General features: G+C 29.7%; 1 protein-coding gene across 1 annotated transcript; it reads right to left on the bottom strand.

Moving 5' to 3' along the window:
• Positions 1 to 288: 288 nt before the first annotated feature.
• LOC117171168 (facilitated trehalose transporter Tret1-like) lies at positions 289 to 8,123 on the bottom strand. Its single transcript, XM_033358233.1, has 2 exons — positions 7,946 to 8,123; positions 289 to 1,685 (listed from the first exon to the last, which is right to left on the bottom strand). Exons 1-2 carry the CDS (start codon positions 8,082 to 8,084, stop codon positions 364 to 366), a joined length of 1,461 nt encoding a protein of 486 aa, XP_033214124.1. The 5' UTR covers positions 8,085 to 8,123; the 3' UTR covers positions 289 to 363.
• Positions 8,124 to 14,081: the final 5,958 nt, after the last annotated feature.

Raw genomic sequence — 14,081 nt, 5'->3', positions numbered from 1 at the left:
ATTCTAGTTTTTCCTTAAAAAATTTAATTAAAATTTTAACTGATTATTTAATAGTCCCTCAGTTCAAAAATAGTTTTCGTTTTGCTGTTGGACCCTTCCCGTAGGATCTTTTCATATCATAATATTTTATTTCCTAAAATTTTAATTATATTATTTTTAGACGGCAGAACTTCGGAACCCGTCGGGGGATACCGGCTCATCTCGGATGCAGACCAGTAGCACGTTTGTGCAGGGCTATGCCGAGCTGCATTTTATGGTTAGAATTTTGTTACAAATAAACAATTGCAATTAAACGAATAATGTTTTATTTACGCTATGTGATGAGTTTAATTTCTTTGACAATACCTTTTTCTCCTTACAGTATTATTTTTTCCTTAATAAATCGATAACTTCTTCTAAATTCTTTCCTTTAGTTTCTGGTGCAATACAAAAAACAGTGGTTGACCCCACCAGACAAAAAGACGCAAAAATCCAAAAACTTGAGTAAATACCAATAGAGTCGTTCAATAGTGGCAAACTTATTTGAGCTATGGATATCAGTATTGCTGCAATAATCGCTGAGAACATAGTAGCTACAGTCTTCACTTTAACAGAAAACAGCTCTCCTCTATAAACATAAGGAATTGTGGCGAGTCCGATGTTGCAGGAAAAAGTAAATGATATTAGACCAACAAGTGGTAGCCAAGTAAAAAAAGAGACATCGACTTTAAGAAAGAACTTTAAAAAGAAAAAGAGGCCCACGATTGCCAATGAAAGTGCAGACAATACTCCGGATAGTAAAAAAGTTGGCCTTCGTCCCCAGCGGTCAACCACATGATAAGATGGCAAGCCAGCAAATATTTGAATTCCTGTCATGATCATCACGGAGTGTCCTGGCGCTAAGGATGAACCACTGTTGCTAAAAATTTCTTGCGCATAAGTTTGAATTGCATGATAACCTGAGAAAATATATGTTATTTCTGCAATCATTTTGATCATCAAAGCCCTTCGACTACCCCTGTCACTGAATAATTCTATAACGCTGGTTTTCTTTGAATCGCGTCCTTCACGAATAGCATTCTTCATTCTTTCAGTATTTGCTCTTACCATTTCAACTCTATTCTCTCCCGACAATTTCATTAGAGTTTCAATAGCTTCTTTTTCTCGACCCTTCATCAAATAGTAATACGGAGTTTCTTCCATAAGTGGAAAATGTAGAATTGCAATTATTGGTATAGATATCATAACTAGGTTCATCGAGTTATAAGCTAGAAAAGATCCGGCGATTGACGTTAGGAATGATCCAAAGTTTGCACAGATTTTGTCGAAAATGAGAAACCTTCCTCTTATATTTTCAGCAGCAATTTCTCCTATGTAAAGAGGGAGGAAGGCGAATGTTCCCATCATACCTACACTAAGCATCATTCTTGATACAAATAAAAATGTGTAGTTGTAAGCTATGTAGATTAAAATTTTTGACAACAGTTGTATTAATCCTAATACAAGGATCGTGTATTTTCTACCAATTCTATCCATTATTAAAGGGCACAGAAGTAATCCTATTATTCCAGAAATACTTGTACTCGCTGCCAAAAGTGCACCTTGAGCATTTGACATTGGAATTGTTGAATTTTTACTTGTTAAATAGGGCATTGCAGGTGAGGGCCAGGTTAAGTTTGCGCCAAGATCTATCATTAATATGTAACCTGATGAAAAACGAAAAGTTATTAAATAGACAAAGAGCAATGATTAAGACTATAAAATTCAGTCGAGCTTCTCAGTAAGGCGCCTCTCGATAGGGCGCCTTCTACTCAACTGCGCTTGACCGTTACCCCCACCTTGTAGACTTCCCGTTGACCGTGGGAGATTTAAAAGCATTGACTTTCAAAATGGCGCTCGCGGTAAAAATAAATCAGCCTATGCATTGTACTTATACACATTCATATTGAAAACATATGCGTTTTTTATACCGTAATAATTCGTTTACAAATGATTTAAAAATGAGTTTGGAATGTATTTTACATAAAAATGTCAGTTTGTATCCCGCATACTACATATGTGTATTAGGGTGGTCCAAAAAAATGCTTTTCGAGCAATAGTGCAAGTCACCCCCCTCCCCAAAGTTTCCATTTCCGAAGAAGGAAAATCGATTTTTTTTTCGAAATTCAAATATTAAAGGATTGAGGAGGAGTATCCACGGAATAAAAACATACCAATAGATTTTATTTTTACCCCTTCTGAAACTCCCCCCCCCCACTCCCCACAGCTCATTAAATATGACCCAAGAAACCAAAAACTACATTTTCACGTATTATTTTTAATTTTCAGCAATTTCTTTCATGTTTTTCATAAAATAATTACTAATTGACAACTTGAATATCTTCTGTAAATTGAAAAAAATTTAAACAATTGTATGTTATTTAAACAATTATTTATTATGAAAAATGTGAAAAATTGTATTTTTTATGAAATGTGAAAGTCAGTCATTGTTTGGAGAATTAAAATTTTTCAAAAATATGATGAGTTATTTAAATAAGTAATGTTCATTTTTCAAAATATATAAAAATTGAGACAGAGATGTCAACTTTTTTTTCTCATGTTAGTATTCCATTCTACTTTTTGTTGAATAATTACATAATTGTCGTATGTTTCTTCTAATAAATTTCTATGTGTTTTAAAAATTCGTACGTGCTCGAAAACATTTTTCGTTCGAAAACTTTTAAATAATAATTTAAAATAGAATGCATACAATTATTTTTCAGACTATATAGTGTATAGAAATAATGTGCTAACCATTTTTAAATTGTTGAAATAAAATGAATTTGTTTAAAACAAATTTGTTTTCAAAAAATGTTTAAAAAATCGTATTCCATTAATTAAGCATAATATTAAATGATTTTGAGTATTTAATTCTGCTAAAAGCTGCATTTTATTGTTAACAGAATGAATTATTCTTTTTTTGAATGTCCTTCAAATTTGAAATGGACTAATAACGAATAAAAATTGTTCAAACAATGACATGGATATTTTAATAGAATTTACTACTCCTCGAAATCATTCAATATTATGTTTAATTCATGAAATACTGTTTGGAAATGTAATGTTGAAAAAGTAATTCTGCAAAAAAATTAGATTTGCTAAAACGATAAAAGACTGTTTAATATATTATTTCTATACACTATAAAAGTCCGAAAAACAATTGTATGTATTCTATTTTATGTTATTTTTTGGGTTAATTTTTCGAAAAAGTGCTTGAGTAAATAATAATAATTTTAACAAATAGAAATTATGTAATTATTCAGCAAAAAGTATTATAGGATACCAATTTGAGAAAGAAGCGGACATCTTTGACTCAATTTTAAGAAATTTTGAAAATAAACCATTATTGCTTACCAATTGTTTATCCTAGTTTAAAACAATTAAAAATTGTTTCAAAAGTCATAGAAGATATTCAAATTGTTCATTAGTAATGATTTTTATAAAAAAAGACGACATCAGAGGCAGAGCATGCAAAAGTCTAGTAGTGCGGAGGCCGTTGGTGGGGGTAGCGCGCTTTCAAGAAAAATGTCCTCTACAGCCCCGAGAGGCGCCCTATTGAGAGGCTCGACTGTATCGCGATTTGGTTCTATTCAGTGTTGCAAGATAAAATACCAAGCATCAATATTAAACATCAACGTAACATATAAAGAAACCATCCATGCTTCCAATATACCCCCTTTTTTAAGGTAGTTCTCGTGCCAAATGTCAGATTTCTGAAAAAATAGTTTTTCTATGATTTCAATGTTATCGTCGCTCAGTGGAAAAAAAAACTTTCGTGGACAAATTGATTTTCAGAAGACAACTATTAACCGATTTTAAGTTTTTAAAATCGAACTTTCATGGCCGATTTTTGAAGTATTGTTAATTTTTATCCGTTTATTTAATAATTTTTTTTTGTTATTTTGCTTTTGAAGTATACCCGAAAAGGATATCCAATTGCAATGCAAATTGAAAAAAAAAGATTGAATTTGTTATAAGCAAATAAGTGAATTTAAATGGTTTCGTGGGGATTGTCGGCGATTTGTTACTTGTTTTGCACTAAATTAAAAAAATTCATGCAGCCTTAAGTTAATTTAATAAGAGTTAATAAATAATTTGTTATTTTAAAAACAATTTTTGTAAACAAATACTATTTCAGGTATTTCAGATGGAATAAAGTTTTTTCATGGAATCGATCATATATTATTTGGAAATAAAACGTAAGGATGATATTTGGTCACCAAATAAAACTTTATAATTGTTTAAATTATCTTAATTAACAAATGTACTATTTTGCTATTTTCAGAGGTACAAACTTGATTTTTTCAATGCAATTAACAGTCAAGAACTAACTTCTAAATTTTTAAAAACATTTTGATGACAGTGAACAATTTATTATCGTAAACAACAATTGTTTCGAAATATTTTGATAATTTTATGTATATATAAATAAAATACCATTTTTTTCGCGAAATCAGCAGCCAGTTATTTTTCGCTATCAATCAGTAACATTTGATAATTTTTTAACTAAACTTATTCAACAAATGTATTATTTGGCATGTGTACACTAAATTTTTTTTCTTGTCAAATACCATTAAAATTACTTAGCTTTAATTTCTTTCCAAACTAGTTTCAATGCTGAAAAATAAGCAAATAATGAATTTGTTAATTAAGTTTGGTGAAACAATTATCAAATGCTGTCATTTGTTAGTTAAAAATAATTTCTATATAACTGGCTGTAAATTATGTCAAAAAACGGTATTTTATTTAGACCAAATATTATACTTGTGTTTTGTTTCTAAGTAATTTGTGATTGATTTCACAGAAAAAAAATGTATTTATTCTCTCAAGAATATATGATATGGATACTTGTTTATAAAAATTGCTTTGAAAATAATAAACTATTTATTAACTTTGATTAATTTGACTAAAAAACTCTTTTTGTCCATAAATTGTTTAAATTTACTGTGAATCAAGTGACAAATCGCCGCCAATCCCCACGAAGCCATTTTCATTCACTTATTTGATTATAACAAATTCGATACATTTTTTTACATTTTTCAAAACCCGGTATACTTAAAAAGTTGACTTTTTTCATTTTTGTTATCAAATAAAAAAAAAATAAACAAAAATTTAAAAATCGGCCATGAGAGTTCGATGCAAAGTTTTATTAGCTTTCACTATAAAAATATAGTTAAAATCTGATAATAAGTGTCTTCTGAAAATCAATTTATCCACGGACGTTTTTTTTGCCCCACGGTGCATCGCTTCTTATAAATTTTTGAAAAATGACTGTGTTTAATAAATGATGTTTTTTCTGGGAACTCATTCTCTGCAAGTTGACTGTTGCCAATTTCACAAATAAATAAATAATCTTGAAATATAATTATTTGTTTAAAAAATTTTTTTCTTAAAAAAATGGTTTGAACTTTTAAGAGCCATAGAAGAAGCCATCGAAGAATTTGAAAAATTTACTTTTAAAATGGAAACAGTAGAGTAGTAGAGAATGTTATTTTGAAAAAAAACAAGCTGTTATTTATTAAAATGCAATCATTTTTTAACAATGGGTAAGAAGCTATGACTGAAAAAAATTCAGTTTCAAAAAACATGGTAAAAATTAATGTTGTTGTTGTGATTTTTAACGTTTTTCAATAAAAATCATGTTTTTATTTATTTGGAATGACATCAGTTATAATATTTTGATTCTTAAAATCATAGAAAAAATATTTTTTTCAAATATCTGAATTTTAACACGACATCGACCGTAAAAAACATTGATGCTTTCAAATAAAACATCGATGATCAAAATTTATTTCTATGATATCTATGTATTACAAATTTTAATGAAAAAAATGAAAATGTTTGGCCACAATAAAGGAAAACTATCTTTTAAAAGACATTGCAAATTTTTGACCGAAAAAGATGAATTGTTCAAAGTAATTGCATTTTGAATAACCGACGAAGATGAATTTTCAACTAAATGTTTGAATTTTTTAACAAAAAAACTAAAATTCAATCAAAAATGATTACTTTTCTAGCATAAAAAAAGGAATTTTTCACCAGTTGAAATAACCAAATAGTTAAATCCTGAAAAGAAAAGATCGATTTTCAACAAAAAAGAATAATTTTGTAAAACGCATAACAAATTAATTTGTTCCAAAAAAATTAGAATTATGAAACAAAATAGTTTAAGTTTCAATCAGAGAAGATAGTTAAACAAAATAATTTTTAACAAAGAAATTCCCTTTTCAAACTAGCAGAGGATTTTCAACTAAAATTTTGAGTTTGAAATACTAATTCTCTAAAAAAAAATACTTTTCTACCATATTTAAATTTAGTGACAAAAATAGGGATTTTTACCCAAATAGTTTCGTTTGTAAAATAAAAGGATAAATATTTAACACATAATGATTCGATTTTAACGAAAGATTTATTTTCTACAAAAAAGGATTTTGAAGCTTTTTAAGGATATTCAAAGGATTATGAAAATAAAAAAAGGTTCCAAGTCATGAATGACAATTGAAAATTTTCAATTAAAATAATAATAGAGTAAGTTTAAAATATATTGAGAAATTTTGAAAAGATTCCAAAATAATTTAAAACTAGAAAAGATTTTAAAACATTTATAATACAATATAGATTTTCAAGGATTTCGAACTCAAAATTTATAAGCCTTAGAACTTTCTAAGTTTTAAAATAAGAAAAATGTATTTTGAGATTACTGGAAAAACAATATTTTTTTATTATTAGATTCCTGAAAAATTTTAAATGACTTTCTTTCAAACAAATTTTTTAGAGAATATTTGACAAGATTCTGAAATAAATTTTTATGCATAAATTAAAGTTTCTGGGTTAGGAAAATTGTCAGTGTGGATTGAAAATATCAGTGTGGATTTCTATTTTTTAATATTTTAACTGTACAATATATAAAACTTAATATTTTTAATTTTTCAGTTTAACGGCTTCAATTAAAAAAAAAAATTTCGATAAAAATTAATTATAAAAAATAAAATTAATAAAAACATAAATAAAATAAAAGTTAATACAATTTTTAAAATTACAAATCTTTTTTGATTGGCACAATAACAATGGCGGTTTTTTTATTGCTTCACAATTCTTAGTTGAAAAATATATACAATTTTTTGAATTTAATGATTTAAATTTTAGTACTATACATTTTTTATTTATGTTGACCGTGTCAAACTTTCTGATTTAAAAGATTTCTCTAAATAGTAGAATATTAAATTGGAAGACATGATATTTGCGCAATTTTCAGTTTAAAAAATTAGTAATTAAACACTATGGAGTTAAATGCATCTAGCATAATTTTATTGAAATTGAGAAATAAGAAAAATTGTAATCATAGCGATCTTGTTTTTTTTTTTTAAATTTCAGCTTTTAATGTTAGCGTTTAGTATATTCTCATTTTTAGTTGACAATGTTGAAACATCAATTTTTCAATATTTAAATATTTAATTCGAAAATAACAATAATAAATAATAATTCTAAATAAAGTGTAATAGATTAAACGATTTCATAAGTTATAATTCTTTAATTAAAAAGGAAATAGTTAAATTATGAACATTATCATTAACAATAAGCAAATCTTACATTTTCACATCATGTAATTTACTTAAAATAATAAACTTTTTTGAGAATTTTAGTACACAAAAGTTTAATTATAAAAATTATTACTTTGTTGTGAATTTCATTTAAAATAAATACACATACTTGAAAAAAATATTAATTTGGCCTTATTTGTTTGTTAAGAATATAATACACTTCCATTCTAAAAAATATCTTCGATGATAAACTGCTCAGTACTCATTTACTTGAAAAATTTATATTAATACTAAAAGTTGTAATTTTTTTAGCTGTTTTTTAGCAGAATATACTACATAAATAAAAAATCACGAAAATAATGATAAAGCACTAATTACGTTCTCACCACAGAGAAAATTTGTAAACTGCATAAAATCATGTCTTCTCCGTTTCATGTCGTCAATAGTTTTTCCTGGTTTAAATTCACCAGTCTTCGAGAAAGTGCACAATGACAACAATTGACGTAATACCATTTTGGATTTCATTAGAATAATTTTGGGCAAATCATGAAATACATTTTCATGATCAGATGTTGAAGAAAAGCTATTTACTACTGTCGAGATTCTGATAAGGAAGTAGTACTATACTACACTTGAAATTATGTTAGTTCAGGACAGTGGCGCCGGAACGAATTTTTTTTGCGGGGCAAACTCTCTTTCTATCGTATACGGTAGATATAGGTACATTCAGATTTGGAAGTGGGACAAAAGGCATTGATTAATCACCACTACCAAATTTTGGACTGGTTGACCTGCCCCCTGTTCCGGCGCCACTGGTTCAAGATAATTGCTTTTATGGCCTCGTACATTTGTTGCTTGTATTTGATTCCGCATACGAGATGTGCGCATTAAGATCTTAGACTACGCCTATAAAATGCCTCATAATCAAATTCCCACCTTAACTTTTCATCTCTTTTATTGTTGTTTTGTTCACACAGGTGAACTTACACATGTCTGAGTATGGGACGTATGCTGAGTAACAGATAATGTAATAAACAAACGAAAAACAATGATTTTTTGACTCGAGTTCTAAGTACAGTACATTGAAATGTAAAATGTACAATTCATTCCCAAGCACGGTCCTTCAAGGCGGATTAGTTGCGGTTAAAAATCTAAAAAATATTAGTAAATTTCGATGGTGAAAAGTTTCAGAAATGCGTGAAGATTTAATGGTACACTCAAACTCCAAAGATACGAATCGAAAAAATACGAGTTGTCCACAGACACAAGTGCCCCGACGCGGGCTGCCTTGAACTCGACGCGCGCGTGCGCACAGTAAGCCTGTGTGTGTTCTCACGTGTTACCCCCGTAATCTAAATGTAATAGGAGTGGGAGCCCTTTTCACAATCGTATCTTTGGTGTTTACGATTCCCGAGTTTCTCGTATCTTTGGAGATCGAGTGTATTAAAAGTTAGGCAGATTCATGCAAATTGTAAAATGTAGCAAAAAAGGGATTGGTTTAATTTAGCTTTTTATGGAAGAATTGGATTGCCTGGATTGTACCAAGATAAGAATCTCGTTTAATGAAAGGGGTCTATTCTAATGCTGAATTCATTTGGGGGCCATCCATATACCACGTGGACAATTAAGGGGGGGGGGGTATAGCAAAATTCCACGATTGTCCACGAGGGGGGCCGGGGGGGTTGGGCTAGAATCGACGTGGACACACATTTCCCTAAATCTGTGGAAAATATACTGAAATGAGACAATTTTTATTTTTATTTTTTTCACGACGATTCGTCAGTAGCGGTTAAAAAAAATCTATGTGCGAATTTTTATGAAACTTGGAATGTTTTATTATTTTTTGGCAGCCATATTGCATTCGTCGTCTTGAATTTTACAAATCTAATTTGGGATTCGGAATGAGCGACGTCAAAAACCCTATATACATGCATTTATGTGAGTTTTTAAAAATATTGCTCTACTACGAAAAATCAGGGATAACAAAAAATGTATGTTTTAGAAACTATATTAGACATCGCCATCTTAAATTTCATAAAGGTTCCGAAGCTTATGGATTTTGAAGATTAGGTAATGAAATAAATATTTCAAGGCATGAAAAATTAGTATTTTTTGTTTAGGAAACGAGTATAATTATTTCAGTTTAAGTTTTGTTGCAATTTTGATGACGTATTTTAAAATTTCAGAGAATTTTACATTAGAATTCAATGTTTTAAATATTTTGAACAATAGATTAGGTAGCTGAAATGGCTGATTGGGAGAATTATCAACTAAATCGCAGCGATGATCCTAAACATGAAGATTTTCAAAAATATTTTTATCACACCACCATCATAAGTGCGGTCTCATGTACTACGAACGATATCTAAAATAGCACTTCTTAGCCAAGGCTATAAATTTTTACTTAGGGTTCCGCGTACTTTAAAATAACTAAGACTGTGCTCTGATTGGCCAATGGACATTTGTATCTGTGCTTTAAGGTTCGATGAGTGCATAGACCAAAAATTTGGCATTTGAACGTTTATTTGCGATAACTGGTGTCATAAAAAATAATGTGGGACTTGTCATTTGTCTTGAGATTTAATTAAACTAGATTAGATAGGATTGGATTGGAATAAATTGAATTGGATTCCATCTCGAGTTTTTAGATTAGGACTCTATGCAAACTATTTTCACTTTTAACCAACTGGTGTAATCAAAAATAGCTTCGTCTTGGCTACGCCTCAACGGCGAGACGTATTGCAACTCTCACAGTCGGACAAAAATGTGCAACTGAGAGTCCTTGTATCACAAATAATTCTTAGTTTAATAAATTCGTAGTCTCCGAGCTTTAAAAATATTTAAAGGTAATTATTTTCAGAAAAACCGGTTCTGAAAATCAAGAGGCTGCGTAGACGCATATTTTTAGTACGTCAGTTGAATCTACAAATAGGTTTATATTTTTTAAAGTCAATTATTATTTAAGTCCATGTCAAACTTTCAGGAAAAAAATCCGCGGACCAAAAAAGTGAGATTGGTCGTGAATACAAACTGAGTTTCTAATTTTTAAAATCTAATTATGAAATTAGAGATTCTAAAAGTAGAAGCACATACTTTCAGTGTAAAATGTAGAACTACACTTTACTGCAAATCAAGCAACTTTTAACTTCTTCGCAATCTTCGCATGGGCAAGCAAACTGCTGCTTGTATTTCCGTAAGTTCACGATTTTTTTCAAGTAGTCTGACATTATTAGCTATTTCCAACATTAAAATTTATGCTTATAATGGCCAAGAAATGATTTTTAAAGCTTTTCTTGATCAAGGTTTTGATGCCAACTTTGCGTGTGAATCATTGGTAGATTTATTGCTACCTAAACGCATTCTTGTTATGGCTTAAGCGACTGCAACCGTTGAAGTTTTGATCATCATCTAGCGGATTCTGAACCCTTGAGTCAGGAAAAAATAGAAATTGTTATTGGTACTGATAATTATTGCTCGCTGCTGTTGCTAAGGCTACATTGCAGGATCTACATTTCGATCTTCAAACATTTTTTTTAATTAGAAGATGTTTATCTCGAAAAATCTTTTTATAGCGCTTTAGCTAAGCATTTAAAGTCAACTCTTTAAAAGTACAGATGCAGCTAAAACGAATTAGTAATTTCTTGACGTATATAAATCTGTCGATCATATGCGTCGACTTTTAAGTGGCACCAAAAAATTCTATCGAATTGCGGAAGACTTCTCTGGATAAGGTTCAAAGCTAAGGTTAAAAAAGCTAAGGTTTAAAAGATAGGGTTAAATGGTCATATGGAGTTTTTAAAACTTTATATACACCATAGCCTCATCATCTAAATATACGCAAGTCAGGTAGTAATAGTCCAGTGTAAGCAGTTTTTATAGCCGCAAGTCCCACTTCCTCTAGAAAACCAATGAATGACTTCCTTATGATGGATCCGAAACTCTAGAATAAGTTAGCAGATTTCATACTACGAGAGCGAAATTAGCCTTACTGTAAGAGAGCATACGTATTTAAATTTTCCATCCAATTTTGGTAGATCCGAAAGAAGTCGATGTACAACTTATAGTTTCTCTATGTGCTCCATATAGAGAGTTAGCACATCATCAAATGCTGTCACCTATGCAACAGCTTCAGCCAACTTCTTGGCTAATGGAGTTCTAAAACAATTAGCTATTGACGAAGGCATTAAATAACCTGATCCTAGCATCATTCTACAATAAGATTTCTATGTTGACGATGTATTGTTTGGTTTATATAGCTTAGAACAACCTTGAAATCTGCAAAAGGAACTAATTCTGTTACTGGGAAAAGAAGGATTTCCTCTGCGGAATTGGTCTGTTAATCATTCCTGCCTAACTAAAGGAACTGATCTTCCATTAGAAAATAATGCTGTAAGATTTAAGGATGTTGATAATAAAACAAAAAAGGTTCGAGAATTGCATTTGTGTCCAAAATCAGACTGTTTTATATTTTCAGTAAACATGCAATACATAGAAGTTGCAAGGAATCTTAAACGGCTCCTATTTTAAATGCTAGTGTTTCTATCTCAAAGTTGTGTGCTGCTTTTCTTTTGCCTAAATTTCTAAAGCAAGTCAAAGCAAAAATTAAACTTTGAACTGTATCTCTGTCTCGTTAGTCGAAATAGCGCTTATCTAGTCGAGGACTGAATACCGGAATGATTTGTTCTTAATTTTACAGAAAATCTTTTGTCGTGATGAAATTTATTGCAGAGGAGATTGGAAGAACCTTTTTTATGAAAAAGATGTTATCTTAAATATTTTCATGGATTGCCGAACATATATTCATTGCAAAGTCAAGAATGAAGCGTCAGTCTTTGTGGTTGTGAATTTCTCGCTTTAATTGTAGAAAACCTCTAAGTTTCATTTGTGAAGAAAGCAGTTCTTGTAGTAGCACTGAAAGCTCTTCAACCAAAAATAAAGTTAGTGTTTTGTCTAGAAAGTAATTTTAAGTTTTTTTCCAGAAAGCACTAGAATATGTTGCCCATTAAGCTATTCAAGGTTTTGCCAAAAAAGTAGTTAAATAATTTTGAGGACGAGTTTGCTGCGTGAAAACGAGGTTTTTTAAAATGGCTTCAATTGTATTTAACTGATCAAATATTTTATGCCTTATACCGAAATATTTGTGATTAGCCGCTGATCACTTATCGCCCCAGGTGAATAATTAGTTGACATCTAATCCGTTCTTACGAAAAAATCTGTTTCTAAATTTTATGAAATCATTCAGTATTGAGACGAAAAAAAGATTAGTTCTTAAGTCCACCTCCTGTATTTCGAGAATTTGAATTGCAACCTTTCCTATCAAGATCATTTTTGTGATAAAAAAAGAAAAATAGTACAGAGGCATTAATCTAGAATGTAATCATAGAAAATGTTAATCATTTTTAAAGTTTGATCGAACTATATATCATCAATTGTGACGGTTTCTTTAAATAAACACAAATCTAGTTTATTGCTAATCTGATCATTGTGTCGTCGTTCGCCCAAAACCAACGTTTTCATTTCTATTAATACGCCTTTTACCTAATTTTCGTAATCTTGAATTAAACTAGCGGGAAAAATAATCTGCAATTTCTAATTCCGGTACATCGTAACCTTTATGTTATCATTTATTTGAAAAGTTCTGTTTAGAATACTTGAGATACATGTAATATTAACACAACAATAAAAAATGTTTATGTGTTCTTAAGCTTGTTTATGATAATAAAATTCTACAATCAAAAAAAATTATTTTCTATCACTTATTTGTCGCATCTATTTTCTATTGTTTCAATTACACATAATATATTTAGCTGCCTAACATGGACTTTTTTGAGCAGTTGTCTTTTGTTAAGATTATTTACACATCTAGCATTACGAACAATTTGTTGTTTGTAAGTATAAAAAGAACTACCAACTTTTTCCGATATAAGTATTATGTAATTAAAAATCATTTCGCTAATTCTTCGGAAGGTGGTGAGTGAAGTTATAAAGTCCAACCCATCTTCGATTGCAGGACGGTTAGGCATTCAATTAGGAAATCTGTATGCGTCCACAAGTTCCCGTAAATGTTCACAAATTTCACAACTATTCATAACTTTCAATAAATTTCATACATCTTAAGAATTTATGAATTTCTGCTACCATTTTTTAGTTTAGTTTTGAAAAATTAAATTTTACAGTTCTGAAAGAATACTTATTTTTCTTATAATGGGCGGCACAAAATATTCAGGAAAGAATAAATTTAACTCCTATTGTTTGTTACTTGTTTTCGATTAATTTATGTTTAGTGTAAATAGAAGACAAATAGAATATGTTGATCTTCTCAAACTGATTCTTTAAGTTGTATTTATAGTGTAGTTTTTTTCAAGTTTAGGTCATTCGCAATTAAATATTTAATTTTGTATGGTGCCTTTTTTAAGACGTGTTCGATAGCTGAGTACATGGATGACATAGTATAAATATCCGAAAATAAACAATTAGGATTTATTTAATAATTTTTTATTTGGACTTCTCATAATGTGGTGA

Source organism: Belonocnema kinseyi, chromosome 1 (assembly GCF_010883055.1).
Source record: "Belonocnema kinseyi isolate 2016_QV_RU_SX_M_011 chromosome 1, B_treatae_v1, whole genome shotgun sequence".
Lineage (NCBI taxonomy): Eukaryota > Metazoa > Arthropoda > Insecta > Hymenoptera > Cynipidae > Belonocnema > Belonocnema kinseyi.
Note: the sequence above shows the minus strand (reverse complement) of the source record. Positions and strands in the feature narration are given on the sequence as shown.